The sequence below is a fragment of the Ursus americanus genome, chromosome 26 (genome assembly GCF_024610735.1).
Source record: "Ursus americanus isolate L20-20 chromosome 26, mUrsAme1.1.p, whole genome shotgun sequence".
Taxonomy (NCBI): domain Eukaryota; kingdom Metazoa; phylum Chordata; class Mammalia; order Carnivora; family Ursidae; genus Ursus; species Ursus americanus.
The window spans coordinates 31,440,434-31,457,257 of NC_142152.1; the positions used below are offsets into that span (position 1 = coordinate 31,440,434).

Sequence of the window (16,824 nt, forward strand, 5' to 3'; positions counted from 1 at the left end):
ATAAAATCAATCTCACCTTTGTTTAAAATATATCAAGACAGTTGTGAATCACTTGAAAAAACTAGTATTTTGGGTAATTTTAGATTTTCATAAAAGAGGAAAAGGTAACAGAGTATTCTTGTATACTCCTTGCCCAATTACCCCCAATGTTAACATCCTACATTACTACAGACTAAGAAACCAACATGTTTGATGCATTTCTATTAACTGAACTCATTCCACCTGTTTTCCCCTAATGTCTCCTTTCTGTCCCAGGATCCAATATAGGATAGTGCATTGCACTTAGCTAAATCGCTTTTAGAAGTAATAATTTCTTTCAAAGGAGTAAAAAAAAGATGCACTTCCTTACCTGCTCTACGCCAAAATTTCACATGTTTAATTCCAGCTGTAATTAATTTATCAGGCACGTAGGGGTTCATCTTTACAACAAAAATCTTATCTTTACTCCCTCTGAAAAATAAACCAAAATGTTTTAACTCTAAAGATAAATCTCTCCCTTAATAATCGTTTTCCTAATCCATACCCTATTTTGATTACTCCATTACTGAATCCTTCACCCACTTACCTCTCAAATTTGGGCTATGTAATCATGCATTTGTACATTTGTTATTTTGTCATAATTTTAATTTAATTCTCAGCGTAATCTTCAAACAGGAACAGTGAGAACTGAACTTGTTTTGGATAGCATCTACTATAGTACTGTGCATAGGGAGCTGTGGCATGAATCAGTTAAGGAAAAAAATTTTATAATACTTTGTTACAGTTTAATATAGCCACTCCAAACACAAAGTTCCTCTTAAACTATTTGGCCATTGTCTATGTACTGAAAAAAGCATTTAGCTCTATTTTTAAAGTGCTTTAATGTCACACATTAAGGAACAGGACGTTAAAAAAATAATCTGACACTTGATTATTTCCTCCTTTAAAGCATCTGTTAATATTTTTTTAATATAAAAATAATATATGCTCATTGTAGAAAGTTTAGAAAATGGAAAATGTGACAGATAATACACATAATCTATAGCTTCTTTGTGATATACATGTGTACGTATCATCACTCAAATATATGATTTGAGCATTTCCAATGGCTACATCATAGTTTACTGTACAGAATTCACTGTATAGAATTCACTTTCCATATAAATGAAGAGTTATTAACAGCTACTTCCAATGTCTTATTACAGTAAAACCAGGTTCACAAGGGATAAACCTACCAATGAATTCTTAAATCATTTGACTTTTTACCATGATTTTACTATTTATTCAACGGTAATAAAGATGGCAGCAATTAAAAAAAAGGTTACATGTTTGTTTGATTTCAAAACTGTTTTAATTGAAAAAAATTTTAGTAATTTCATTATTTTGCCAGTGTGATATCAAGATTTTTCCCCACCTTGCTATTGAAAGTTTCTCTCCTTTCTTCCAGTCCCACAGCACAATACTGTGGCTATCATCTATTCCAACTGAAGCCAAACGTTTCCCATCCGCTATAAAAGTTAATCAGAGAGAGACTGACCATTAACATTCAGAAAATAAAAACCATTCAGTACATATTCTAAAACCACAGCACCATATTTAAAATTTTATAAAATGATGTTAAATGTTAGGCATGCACACATATAGCTATAAAAAGAACCAGAATTTGTAAGCAGGGGAAGAATAATTTCTCAATGCATCTAAACACTGTTGACATTTTCTTTGACCTCGTTTTCCTTATTTGTATACCAGATTAGAATGGAGGGAAGGAGGAAGGTAAGTGGAAAAAAGAGATTTTAAAATGAGAAGGAAAATAAAGAAGGAAAGATTTACTTCAATTAAATTTACTGTAAGAACTCTACTGTGATATAGGATTCAGTGATTATGAAAAGTTCATTGAATGAAAAAAGATGTAGGTTACAACCATCTATTGTCATTAACAGGGCTGTTTTCAGTGAAGGTCAATTATATTATTTGTTACTATTAACAAACAAGTAATGAATGTGTTGGACAAATGACTAAGTCAGTCATGCTGACAGCTGTGCACATGTGTACAGGTCGCAAAGGCCCAAACTACAGTTAAACATTTGCCACTCTGACACTTTTTGCAAACCTCAATTATTTCGTTATCATTACTGGTGATATTTTTCTTGCTGACTCCTTTAGTTTGCCATTAATCTTGTTTCTTGACTTTTAGCAGATGCCTAAATGCATATCTATGCTTCCCCCCAATAATTGACTCTCATTTCGGTTAGACCAGTGGAAAGTACAAATTTACGGTTTCTTTTTTTTTTTTTTTTTTAAGACAACAAAATCCAATCTTTTTTATTTATTTTTTTGCTGGTTGGGGCAAAATCTTTTTTTTATAATATTTTTTTATTATGTTAGTCACCATACAGTACATCCCTGGTTTTTGATGTAAAGTTCGATGATTCATTAGTTGCGTATAACACCCAGTGCACCATGCAATACGTGCCCTCCTTACTAACCATCACCAACCTACAAACTTACTGTTTCTTAAAATGAAATCCTCTATCACTGGTATTTCTCCCCTCTTCCCAATCCACACCCTAGCTTTCATCGTAGATCTACGTGTAGTTCTTAAACTTTTCCTTTTTAAAGATTCTATTGAGAGAGAGAGCACGCGCGTGCACTCCCATGAGTTGGGGGAGAAGGAGAGGAAGAAGCAGACTCCCTACTGAGAATGGAGCCCGATGTGGAGCTAGATCCCAGGACCCTGAGATCACGAACTGAGCTGAAGTCAGATGCTTAAGCAACTGAGCTTCCGAGGCATCCCTAAACTTTTAAATATATAGCAAAGAGCTAAAATGTTTTGAAATTATTTTTACAAGATAGCTTGGAATTGTCACTTCGTAGAAATGCTATAAAACAAATATTTCAGCATTCACCTCTTTCTTTCTTAGCTTTTACCCTAACCATTTTCAGTTTACTTTGTGGCTATAAAATATTAAGCGACACTGGGGTTTGCCCAAAGCGGGGGATACATATGAGTAATTGTAATTCAGATAGTTTTAGATGTTATATAGGCATTTTTAAAATAGAAACACTTATATTAATGGGCATTAAAATAATAGTCATTAAATTATAAGCCAGCCAGCAAACCCACACTCTCAGACTTGATTGGTGAGGACGATAGTATGCACATTTGAAAACAATTGTGAAGGTCATAGCTACGCGACAAGTTTAGATAACACCAATTTAGACTATAATGCTATATATCACCTCTGCATTTTGATCATTCTTATTGAGACAAAAAACATCCTTACCTGAGAAATCAACAGCACAGACACCATATTGGTGGCAGCCCTTTAATACTGACAATGGTTTAATAGTCTCTGTATCCCATATGTGAATTGAGGGATCCCTACCTACCTACAATAGAAAGAATTATAAAAGTCATACAATTATTTATTTTCATATCTATTAAAAGGAAATAAAACAGGAGATTTTACAGCCTCTGTCTTATTTGTTACAGGCATTTATCAAATGAAAAATATAAAGCAGATCATATGTGTGACTGACATTTCTTTCTTATATTTTTTTGAAATGCTAATAAGGCTAGGCTCAGTGTTTCTAGGAATGTGCTATGTGACTCACAAAGCTGATCTGATACATCGTCAATAAAGATAATGCTTACTGAGCGCCTGTAACTGGCTGTGTTCCCATGCTAGATACAATGAGCATAAGACATTCAGGAAAATTTTTGCAAACTCATTAGGAAAACAAGATATTTTCAGTTAAATTAGAATATCTGGTAACATAGGCTTAATGAAGATGAAAAGGTTATATAGAAATGGAAAAGATGACACTTGACCTGGGCCTTCAGAAGTGCAGTCTCAGATAAAAAAAGAAAGCAAGTACATTCTAGACTAGCATAACGGCATAAACAGAGATATAGAGGGGTTAAAGTACCAAGCAGGTAAATAAGACTGTGGACACTATCTTAACTTGGGTTATATGTTCACTAATGCACAGATAAACTATAATTTGTAATTATTCCTTTAGACTCAAGTGATCACTGTCTTTATGAGGATGAAGAGATAGCTTTGCCTATAAAGACAACTCCCAAAATAATGAATACAGCTGACAATTATTATTAATTTTGACCCCAATTTTATATAAAGACATAACAAATAACAAGACCACCATCAGCCAACATTTCATTAGGTTTTTCAGACAAATGTTCCCCAGGACTGTTTTCTATTGAACTTCTGCAGAGCGTAGTAATTTTGAGAACTTTGCAGTACCATTGTCTCCTGGTTCTCTGATCCCCCAGACTCTTACTACTGAGCTTCCTTTGCAATTTCATCACCTATACCTTAAATACAAACTTCCCCAAGATTCTGTCTTTAAAACTCTAGTCTTTTCATTCCACATTTTTGCCTTAGGCTATCTCAATTACAGTTTCAATGGTTAAATCAACAAATGACTCCCAAATTCTTCTCTCTAACCACTGAACTCTTCTTCTGAATTTAAGACTTACATTTTCAATTGCTTACCGGACCTCTCACATGGAAATGATGATGATAACGACGAAGGCTAACATTTATGGAGAACTGACTTAATGTCCCAGAAACTGTTACAAGGACTGACTCCCTTAAAAATCACAGCAATTCTAGGAGATAGGCACTGATAGTATTCTTTTTTTTTTTTAAGATTTTATTTATTTGAGAGTGAGTGAGAGGGAGAGAGTACAGAAGGAGAGGGAGAAGCAGACTCCCTGATGAGCAGAGAACCCGACACAGGGCTTGATCCCCAAACCCCAGGATCATGACCTGACTGAAGGCAGACCCTTAACCGACTGAGCCACTCAGGTGCCCCAGTATCCTTATTTTGAAACAGGCACAGAGAGGCTAGGTAATTTCCCCACAGCTATTATGTGGGGAAGCTTGGATAGCACCATGTTCAGTGCTGGCAAAAGTAATAACAGAATGAGTGTTATTAGAGACTAGTTGGGGCATGTCAGTCAGGGATGAGGGGAGAAGGGAGAGGTTAGCAAGTTTTCAGATACGTTACTTAACCTAAGTCTTAAAAGGAGTAGAAATTAGATAAAGTTGGAGGGCTGAACAGAACTGGAGGGTAACAATTTTCCAGAGGAGGGAACTATATAAAAGATGTGAAGCAGTAGTACACATGGGCAAATTCTAAATAGCTCAAAAGGCAGGAGCACAGTTTATAAGGAGGTAACTGGTAAGAGATAAGAAGAGGAGTCTATTGGCCAAGGTTAAATGTCTTGAACTACACGCTAATGAGCTTACTCATTAGCTTAAAAGCTACAAAGAAACACAGAAGAAAAGGAAGATTATTAGTGCACTGGGGAAATTGTTAGGGGGAAAAATCTGAAGATGTAAGACTAGTTGGTTGTTTATAAGATTAGAAATTATGAAGCACAGAATTACCAGCAGAGATAAGATATAAATATAAAACAACAAAGCAGAGAAACATTCATGGTAGAGAATTGAACTATATTCAGGGCAAATCTTGGATGTAACTCGGACTGACTGGCTAAAATGTGTGAGGGAGAACAAGTTAAACTCTCGGGCTTAGGCAACCAGGTTAATACAGTGTCACATTCTCAGTAGGAAACACAAGGATAAGCGGGTTTGAAAGGAAAGCTTAGTCTCATTTATCTCCATTTTGGACATGCTGAATCTGAGCTACCCATAAAATACCTAAATGAGTGTGTTTTTAGTAAATTTTTAGTGAACTGTATATATACAGTAATTCATCTAACCCACACTAGATTGTGAGCTCTTGACAGTGGCAGCCAATCTGAATTGTGCTTCCCCATGACATTTAGTGGGTTTTTTTTTTCACTTTAATTCAATTAATTAACATATAATGTATTATTGGTTTCAGAGGTACAGGTCTATGACTCATCAGTCTTATATAATACCCAGTGCTCATTACATCACATGTCCTCATTAATGTCCATCACCCAGTCACCTCATCCCTCCACTCCAGCAACGCTCAGTTTGTTCCCAATGATTAAGAGTATCTTATGGTTTGTCTCCCTCTCTGGTTTCATATTGTTTTATTTTTTCCCTTTCTTCCCCTATGGTCCTCTGCCTTGCAACCCAATGTTTATAGTAGCAATGTCCACAATAGCCAAACTATGGAAAGAGCCCAGATGTCCATTGACAGAGAAATGGATAAAAAAGGTGTGGTGTGTGCACGCGTGCGCGCGCACACACACACACACACAGGAATATTACGCAGCCATCAAAAATTGAAATCATGCCATTTGCAATGACGTGATGGAACTAGAGGGTATTATGCTAAGCAAAATAAGTCACTCAGAGAAAGACAATTATCATAAGATCTCACTGATATGTGGAGCTTAAGAAACAAAACATTTAGTGCTTTCAAATAGGAAGATATTTGCTGAATTAAACAAAATTTTCTAATTAGGGTACAATCAGTCAAGATAATCAAGTTGGCGGGCAACTTCTTTCAACTTCTTTCACCTCCAATTACAATCACAGTTCATGACAAAGGAGCACTATTTATACTGTTCCTCCCAAAAATAAAACAAAACACCACTTAGAACTATCATCTAAATTTCAAAGTCCTCAGATAAAATACTTAGGAAATACTTTTAATAATTTTTTTCATTTTGAACTATTTTAAGAAACATATTCAATTTATTTTAGAAGTCTATAATTATAGAAATACAATACAGAAAAGAAATGGAAACACTGAAAGAAGCCTGTACCCTGGGAGAAAGGCCTGGACTAAAGCAGAGTTGTTGTTTAAGCAAAGCCAGAAGCAAGAGAGCTATGGCTTGATGGTGAAGGAAGCCAGAATGTGTCACCCCAAAATAACAACTTTTCGACATAAAAATTAATCTGAGCTGAAGGCAATAAAGCAGCAGCAAACCCCAAAAAACCCACCTCCTTTTCTGTGTAAAGGCAGGAGATAAATATATATATATATAATTTTTTCACCTTTATTGAGATATAACTGGCATACAACAGTGCATAAGTTTAAGGTGTACAACCTGTTGATTATATAAATTCTCCTTTTACTGGAGACAGACTCAGCCCAGAGACACTGTAAGAAGAATCTGCAAAGAAACCTTACTCTAGGAGTTTTGTCCTATATATACCTTCTCTCAGTGTGTTGCCCCTGGAAGTCTAACACCGCTTTCCTTTGTCCTGTCATTTCTTACCAGTCTTTCTGTTTTCTATACAAGCTGAAATTCTAAGCCACTATTTTCAGTTACTTGGGTTTAGATTTCTCCAACGTGATGTGCACTACACCTGTTAATAAACTTTTTGTTTTTGTTAATTTGAGTTTTTATTAAAGAGCCCCACCTGAAACCCTAGGAAGTCTAGAGGTAAAGTTTTGCCTCCTCTGCAGTCGGTATCCGGGGGGTGTCCTGTGGGCATACTGACTTTTAATTTAATCTGGCCTGAATTCTCTTCCATCCCAGACTGATGACAGCAAAGGACCAGTTCTTCTACAGCCTTCATTAGAGGAGTATCAGAATCATGTTCCAACTCCTTGGCAAACAAGATGGGTCAATAATTGGCCTTTAAGAGGAACCTTTTCTATAGACTAAAGATAAGGCTAAATGGTGCCCCTGAGGCCCTCACCAACCCTTTTAATCAGTTCTTCATCATGCCTCTTAAGATTTCAATACTTTAGGCTACTCACGGTTCTTTAAGTAAGCTGTCTTTTGGGGGATTTTAGCCCCACGTTTACAAATAACACACTTAGAACACTTTCTCCTACCTCCCCAGTCAGGTAAACTACTCAGCTCGCTGTCCTCAACTCCATGAGGGTCTCCCTAATTCTATCTGGCACAATTAATCAGTCGTTTGTTACAATGCAAAAGGAATTTATGCATATCTCTACATTAGTGGTTCTCAGCAGGGGGCGATCTTTGCCTCCCAGGCAACATCTGACACTGTGAAGACATTTTTGGTTGTCACAACTGGGTGGATGGTGTTACTGACATCTAGTGAGTAGACGCCAGGGATGCTGCTAAACATACAACACACAGGACTGCATTGTACACAATAATGCAGTTACCCTCACAACAAAGAACTGTCTGGCCCAAGAGACACCTGGGGGGCTCAGTGGGTTAAGCGGCTGCTTTCAGCTCAGGTCATGATCCCAGGGTCCTAGGATCAAGTCCCGCATCCGGCTCCTTGCTCAGTGGGGAGCCTGGTTCTCCCTCCGCCTGCTGTCCCCTGCTTATGCACGCTCTCTCTCTGACCAATAAATAAAATCTTAAAAAAAAAAATTATCTAGCCCAAAATGTCAGTGGTGCCAAGGTTAAGAAGCCCTGCTCTATACTTATAACCTTGTAGCATGATTTTTCTTGCATGTATGTCTTCCCCTTCAGAATATGGATACTTACCATGGCAAGAACATGTCTTATTTATCTTTATATTCCCAACACATTTCCTGGTACACACCATGCACTCTATGAATGTTTTTCAAGAAATGGAAGAAAGGAAGGAGAAAAAGAGAGAAAGAGCAAGAGGGAGGCACAAACAGAGGGAGAGAAGATGAAAAGAAAAAGGGAAGAGTTTTCTCTCCTTTCAGGAAACCTGTAGAGTAAAGCAAATTGCCCAGCTTCAGCTCAATATATCCTAGAAGGTATATTTCCACAGCGTTTAAAAAGCCAAAGGGAGCTTTAAGCTTTACCATTTATTAGCTGAAAGATCTCTGATAAAATAATTTCTTCAAACCTAAACTTCCTCTTTTGTAAATGCAAATGGTTTCACTCTCATAGAGGTAAATTGAGAGTAAAATACAGTTATAAAATACAGTTGATCCTTAAACAACATGGGGGTTAGGGGTTCCAATCCCTGCACAGTCAAAAATCCATGTATAACTTTTTCTTTTTTTTTTTTAAGATTTTATTTATTTATTTGACAGAGATAGAGACAGCCAGCGAGAGAGGGAACACAAGCAGGGGGAGTGGGAGAGGAAGAAGCAGGCTCATAGCGGAGGAGCGTGATGTGGGGCTCGATCCCAGAACGCCGGGATCACGCCTTGAGCCCAAGGCAGGCGCTTAACCGCTGTGCCACCCAGGCGCCCCTCCATGTATAACTGTTGACTCTCAAAGCACTTAACTATTCTTTTTTAAAGATTTTATTTATATGAGAGAGACAGCACAAGCGGTGGGGAGGGCCAGAAGGAGAAGCAGACTCCCTGCTGAGCAGGGAGCCCCACATGGGGCTCAATCCCAGCACCCTGAAATCATGACCTGAGCCGAAGGCAGCCGCTTAACCGACTGAGCCACTCAAGTTCCCCTCAAAACACTCAACTATTAATAGCCTAACTGTTGTTAAGGTTTCTACCTTACTGATAACATTGTCAGTACACATGCATTTTGTAAGTTACGCGTATTATGTACTATACTCTTATGAATAAAGTAAGCTAGAGAAAAGAAAATGTTAAGAAAATCATAAGGAAAACACATTTACAGCACTGTAAAAAATCTACATGTAAGTGGAGCCATGTAGTTCAAACCTGTGTTGTTCAAGGGTCAATCGTATATACTAAGAAACTAGTAAAGTGTTTGCATATAGAAAGAATATTTATAAATATCACCCTTTTTCTTCTTTAAGAATATCCATATAAAGAAATATCAGTTAAGACTTTTCTCAGTGTTTTCTATTTCAACATTTCTGCTTTGTACTTTGGTAAAGCTGAATAGGTAAATACCATGGTTGTTAAATAAAAACAGTCACACTGTGTGTCACAGAACACTTGTTAGATCATTCTATTATTTTAGACAACTCAAAGAAACCAGATTTCTAGCCTTTGTTTTCTATGTTTACTCACAAATTTTAAAAAATATATCCTGACAGAAAGAAGACAAGCCAGAGCTCTTAGTTCCAAGTAAAAAAATAATAATAATGATCAAAACAATAAAACTCAAAGGAAAACTATAGGAACAAAGTTGGAATAAATTTTATTTGTCATATGAAAATAAAATCCCATTCTAAAGAATTCATTATTCTTCATTTCCTAGAAAACAAAAGGTAGATTTTTTTTAAAAAGTGGACTAACCTAACTGTAAACCCAAACAAAGGTCTAACCTACCTGCCCTGTTGCTACATAGTCTTTCAAAGGATGAATAGCCAGGCAGAGAATATCATCATCATGACCCAGGTAAAAGCGCTGCGTGTTCTGCTGCCGATTGTAAATGACACCCACTGCTGCTACATGGTACACAATTTCACCAATTTGAGTATAAAACAGATTACTTCGACAGTCATAACCTCTGTAACTGAAAATAGAAAACATATAAAATTAACCTTGACCTTTCATCTAGTAAATACAGACTATAAGGAAAAGTAGGTACCTTTTAGGTCATTCAATTTCCAGTTTTACAAGATCCTGAACAACTAAAACAAAATACAAGTATCTTGAATTCCATAAACTTTTATGAATTGATTACAAATAGCTAAATCCAAGCTATAATACTGAATGAGAAAAGGTGCAGAAAAGTATACATAGTATACTACTATTCGCATAAGATTAACTTATATAAAACAAAAATTGATGCTTTTTTACAAATAGAAGGGTATAGAACTGCCTGGGAGGGCAGAGCTGGGAAGGTGAAAAATGATGCCTGGGAGGGCAGAGCTGGGAAGATTTTCTTTTTCTTTTTTTTTTTTTGAAGATCTAATTGGTTTTATTAAAAGATTCATGAATCAGGCAGTCTCCCATCTAGCAAGCAGAGGAGAGCTCCCTGGGACAAGGATTTTCAAAGTGTATGCTTTTATGTGCATTGTTGAACCATGAGAATATATATTCCAAAAATGTTCAATTTAAAAATATTATACACATCCAAAAAAAAAGCCAAATCTTTTAAAAATGATCAATATAATTCCACTTATAGCAACCTTTCTTTGCACTTCAAAGGAACTCAATGTATAATATATAACTGCATGGAAATACTGCCTATTTTAACAATGAGATAAAATATTTTTACTAAATGAATCCTTTTCAAATTCCTGAAAGCATTATTAGTCAGGTAAGAAAATGATTACTAGGTGAAGGGACAGGAAGGGTTGAATTGGAGAATGTGTTGTTCTAGGATGAAAGGTGAGACTTGTATTGCCAGATGTTCTAAGAAAATCCAGAAACCATATTTTATTGAAATTAAAATACAAAGGCCCAATGCAGGCCCCTAAAAAGGGCACAATATAATTCCAAATCAGAATTATTTAGGAGAGATGATAATCTCTTACATTTTACTTATTTTCATTTGTTTAAAGACAAGAGATCCATGTCTATAAATATTAATACTAAACTTTCATAAGATAAATTTATTATCAACATTCATGCAGTGCTTATTATGTGCGGGACAATATCCTAAGTCACCAGAAACACTGGTTTATTTACTCATCAGAACCCTATCAAGTAGGTACTGCTACCTTCATTTTACAGATGGGGAAAGAGGCACAGAGAGGTTAAGTGATTTGCTCAAAGTCACACAGCTACTAAATGTGAACCAAAACGCAAACACATAAATGAAAAATAGTTGTTTCATACCCATGCACAAAGTGTAACCGAATACTATTTCCTGGAGTCCGCTCTCTTCTCTTAGAAGTACCACTTTTTTGTTTCTCCTTGTACTGTTCTTTAAGCTGAGGTAGATCTTCTTTGTAAACCTTTAAATAATGTACATAAGTAAAAATACTCTTAGAATATAAATTAATAAAGGTGTTCACAGATTTCTAATGTAACTTTCAGACATTGTGGTTACTACTGGTCGGTAAAGTTTTAACACTTATCTTAAATAGGAAGGTATTTTATGAAATTTCCTTCCTTAGAAATAACAAATTTATATTTTCTATGTATCACACTGACAAATACGTATTTAGTGTTCCATGGAATTCTTATACATCACAAGAAAATATTTTAAAGAGAATAAATGGGCGTGCACTGTGACAAAAAGCTATAGGCAAATAGGATACAGGCATATTTGATATATCAAACACTTATTGTAAAAGAACATTTTATACAAGTGTACTTTAACACTTAAAGGAGGAAAACGGAAACAGACCAACATTTCTTAGAAAATTAAAAACCACAAAAGATAACGATAAATCAATAAACAACAGGGAGAAAGATAAACAAGAAACTGGACTTTTTCTGAAAAAAAAAAAAAATCATGGGATGATAACAATTACCTGCCGACGGTAGGTAAGCTGGGTCTCTTGTTCAATTTCAGAATCCAGCTCTGGAACATCAGACAGATCTGAATCTGATTCATCACTATTGGAGTCAGCCAGACTTTCTGCAATTTTTAAAAATGAAACATTACTTGTTTGAAGAACATTCATTTTCAAAACAGCACTATAAAATTAGTGATTAAGAGCTGACTGTGCCAACTGACACGGTGACAAGCCATAAAACAATCAAATGAAATTATCTATTCAAGTGACACAGATGTCAGTAAACTGTACTACAGATTACCTTCCTCTCCACTCACTGCAAACTCAACAGCTACTTTAAGTCCCTTCACTGGCACCCAGTGACTGCTACATCAAACTTAAATGTTGGTGCAAAGGTACGTGAATATAAGCTATAATGAATGTGAAAAATATCTAGAAAATACTGTATGCAACAAATGAATTGATATTACATAATTTTTCTTTGACCAAAAAACCATACATGAAACCTAGATAGATACCTATCTCCCCAAGAATACATTAAATGTTTTGATAATATAAGGGTTTCTTCACTCATCGTTGGGTGGATGAAAATGCATGCAAAAGTACTTTGTATTCCATGCTCTGACATCTGACTCTAAATACAGATGCCTAGTATTTTAATGTAAAATTTCCACTAATAAAACACTATACTGTTAATTATAAGGCTAGATTACACTTCAATAGTTAAATTGTTACTTTAGGGTTACTGAAGTTTTCTGACAGAGAAATTCTTTAGGCAGTGTGTACTACTCACCTTGGGGTGCGATGTGAAGAGCATCTTTTAGTTTTCTTTCAGGAATAAATTTCCACTGAAAGACAGAGTGATCTGCTCCACCAATAGAAATAACCCACTGATAGTCATGTGACCATCTGACATTAGTTACATGAGCCGAATGGCCAATATATTTTTTAAACTTGGCCCCTATAACAAAAATATACCTGTAAATTGATAAACAAATGCCAACACATGAAAATACCACTTCAAACAACAATTTCTATGCCTGAACCAATACATTCTCCCTTCATTATCTTAATTATGATTAAAGGGTAAAAATATTAATTAAAGAGTTTGTTGAATGAACAAATGAATGAGTCTACATCAAGGGATGTAAATATTTGCTCTACTGATTCACAATATAATTTGGTAGGAACCACCAGCGTTGTGAGGCATTTTCTTACTGCTTTGAGAAAAGCCTGCAGGCACGAAGGCATCAACTGTTTCCAGATAACGAAATTTGAATGTTTTGGCCTGAGGTCTTTGGTCTTAAGTGAAACTGAACCAGTCTACTTCACCCCCAGTACTCCTAGCCCTAGCGGCCAGAGGATCCTTTTAAAATGTAAGCCATCAACAAGATACTTTCAAATCCAATACAGCAACATATAAAGAGGAATACACAACATGACCAAATGGGATTTATGCCAGGAATGCAGGTTGGCTCCACAGTCAAAAATCAATATAATACACCATATTCATCAAAATAAAATATGCCCAGCTGTCCCAAAAAGTGTCCCTTATAGTAATTCTTTAAGTTTATATGCTTTGTATAATGTTCTTCAACATAAGTTTATCTAATGTTTCTTCATGATTAGAATCAGATGGTGTGTTTTTTTTGGCACAGGTGATAATATATCCTTTTGGATACATCATTTCAAGGGGCACAGTTCTATCATTAGTGATGTTAAGTTGTATCACCAAATTTTTCTAACTGTAAAGGAACTATCTAACTTTCTGGTTAATTAAAAAAAAAAATCTGTGTGGTGACAAGAACCATTTTTGTGGTTCTAAGTTCAGAAAACATTCTCTATATCCTGCTAGGATAAACCTGATATTTGGCAACATACACACACCTCTATTAGAGTATACTGGATACAATAATGTTTGGCTTCATTTTGAGAATGTTTAAAAAAATTTTTTTAAAGATTTTATTTATTTGACACAGAGAGAGAGACAGCCAGCGAGAGGGAAAGCAGGGGAAGGGGAGAGGAAGAAGCAGGCTCCCAGCAGAGCAGCAAGCCCGATGTGGGGCTCAATCCCAGGACTCTGGGATCACGCCCTGAGCCGAAGGCAGATGCTTAACGACTGAGCCACCCAGGCGCCCCTAAAATTTTTAAATTAAGTTATAGAAGGCCTGTCAAGATGGTGAAGCTCCATCAATTAAAATCTGGGGATAAACTTTCACATTGGCCATGAATTTAGGGGTAGCCATCTTAATCAAAGCGTAAAAGATGTGACCAAACTCATCTAAATTACAATTTGCTGCTTAATAGCAATGCTGTTATTTTAAGAACCAATTTTTTTATGCAGCTTAATATAAGTAACTTTCTAGATGGGTAACTTGCCACAGTTCACCTAGGAAAGTCTAATAATGTAAGATTTAGTTCCATCTGTCTATATGAGAATGCATTATTTGCCCATCAAGAGGACTTTGGCTATTACTTTCTTTGATGGGGTCTTTTAAGTACTCTTAGCCTCCAGGGAGTCTTAAAAGGTAAAGCCAGAGATTCCAGGAAACAAAATTCCAAGCTTTTAAGATGTACTAATATTGTCATGTTTAGGTACATGAAGAGTTTATGAGGCACTATTCAGATTAATTATACTGGGCAATAGCCCCAAGAGAGGTGTAAATAATCCTGTAAGTCCCTTACAAATTATATTCTATGACTTTTCAAAGATCAATCCCTCTCTAAGAAAGAACCAAGGCAGCTTAACAAAAAAGTTGTAGAATAAGTCTAAGGGAAACCAATTATTTCTAATTAAAGGGACTATATTAATAATTATCAAATAACCAGAACTGCTTATGTAACTATGATAAACAGATAATTTAAAAGTGAACCTAAATGTCACATCTTTCATCAAGTGAATCTGACTCACCAAGACCAAGTATACTGTCCTACGTGTTTCCGGAATTCCCTGTGATTACCCTATGTGAGTATACTTAAGACACTGAAAAGTAATGGTCTATTTACTTATTAATTCTTGTAATAATCTATAAGCTCCTTAGGACAGGATGGCATCTTGTTTACTCTATATCCCTAGTGCCTGGTATGTAGGAAATATTCATTAGATACCTGAAGAAAGAGAAAGACAAAGATTACATTTCCCCTTATTATGCCTGCATGGTTGAGTTGGATAGATTGTAGAGGAGGGAAGAAGAGTAGTGAAGAAAATGAGAGGGCATGAACATGACTCCAACCCTTTTAATTATGAAAGGGGACAAAAGTATAATGTGTAAAGAATATTAAAGTTGAAATAAAAAGACTAAAGCTCAAGTCAGCTTGATGGCTTAACAGCACAGGTACTCAAGCACATCACACCCTCTCTTGGACTCCATTTCCATTCTGATATAAATTAGGTTATAAGCTCTCAAAGTCCCTTAACTATGAAAACTCTGGCCTATGACAGGAAATGATAAAAGAATAGTTAAGGCCTAAAGAGTGTGTTATCAATTAGAACTAATATCTCAGAGAGAAGATTTATCAAAGCAAGCTAGAACGGTAATAGAAACTTTCCTAATTTAAAGGAGAAGGGGATGATAATTCTTGGAGAGTGTAAAGCAATATACTGAAATATTTCTGTTTTGATGATCCCATTTCTTATTTGTTTTAAAGTGTATTTTAACATAAAATTAATATGAACTAAATCTCTTCAAAAATTGTAGCAATATGACAAAAGATTTTTTCCCCATTTAACTATGTTTTAATGATTTTTTTTCAAAGATTTAAAAAAAATTTTTTTTATCACTTCTCTGCCTTTTGGCTAAGATCAAACGTAGATTTTTTTATTTTTAAGTAATCTCTACATCCAGTGTGGGGCTCGAACTCGCAACCCCAAGATCAAGAGTCACAGCACAAGCTCCTCGGATTGAGCCAGCCAGCCACTCCGACCTTAATACTTCTTTATAAAATACATGAGACTATCTTTCTGACCCTAGTATGATAATATTTTAATACACAAAACCGAGCTACTCATTAAAAAAAGAGATAAATAGATTTGACTATATTGAAATTTAACAACTGGTCAAGAAAAGACAATAATTATTATAGTAAGTCATTGTAATTATTATTATAATAAGTCATAAACTGGGAAAAGACATTTGCAACCCATAAAAATTACAAATCATTTGTTTCTAGAGTATATGAAAAAACTTTAACAAATTAGTAAAAGAAAACAACTCTACAGAAAAATAGGCAAAAGATATTAACCTGTGCTTGACAGAAGAGGAAATGCAGAAAACCAAAAATAATGGGAAAGATGATCTTGTTAGACAAATGAAATTAAGACCACAATGTGACATCATTTATACTAATTAGATGTACACAAATTAAAAAGCGTGGCAGCACCAAGTACTGAAAAGGATGTGGATCAACAGGGTTTTTAAAATGGTCTAACTACTTTGGGAAACAATTTGGCATTTTCTTATAAATTCTCTATGACGCAGCAATTTCACTCCTAAGTATACATCTTTGAGAAACTTGCATCTAATAGCAAAAAACAGGAAATGACCCAAACGTCCATCACAGGAGAATAATAAATGCATGAATTATATCATATATTCACGATGCAGTATTTTACCACCAGGAAGAATACACTAGAACTACATGCAACAATATGGATGAATCTTAAAAAACAAGTCATGAG

At 35.5% G+C, this 16,824-nt stretch overlaps 1 protein-coding gene across 4 annotated transcripts in view; it reads right to left on the reverse strand.

The window, feature by feature from the left end:
• Positions 1-16,824, reverse strand: part of EML5 (EMAP like 5) — a 168,074-nt gene that overhangs the window by 81,700 nt on the left and 69,550 nt on the right. For all 4 annotated transcript variants that reach the window (XR_015721849.1, XR_015721850.1, XM_087856166.1 and 1 more), the window contains exons 11-17: positions 12,940-13,107; positions 12,162-12,268; positions 11,521-11,639; positions 10,059-10,249; positions 3,264-3,365; positions 1,394-1,487; positions 350-450 (exon numbers count right to left, since the gene is read on the reverse strand). Coding sequence is in view for 2 of the 4 variants with exons in the window: in XM_087856166.1 (XP_087712292.1) it covers positions 350-450; positions 1,394-1,487; positions 3,264-3,365; positions 10,059-10,249; positions 11,521-11,639; positions 12,162-12,268; positions 12,940-13,107 (882 nt within the window). In the remaining 2 variants the exon portion in view is untranslated. The remainder of the gene's footprint in view (positions 1-349; positions 451-1,393; positions 1,488-3,263; positions 3,366-10,058; positions 10,250-11,520; positions 11,640-12,161; positions 12,269-12,939; positions 13,108-16,824) is intronic.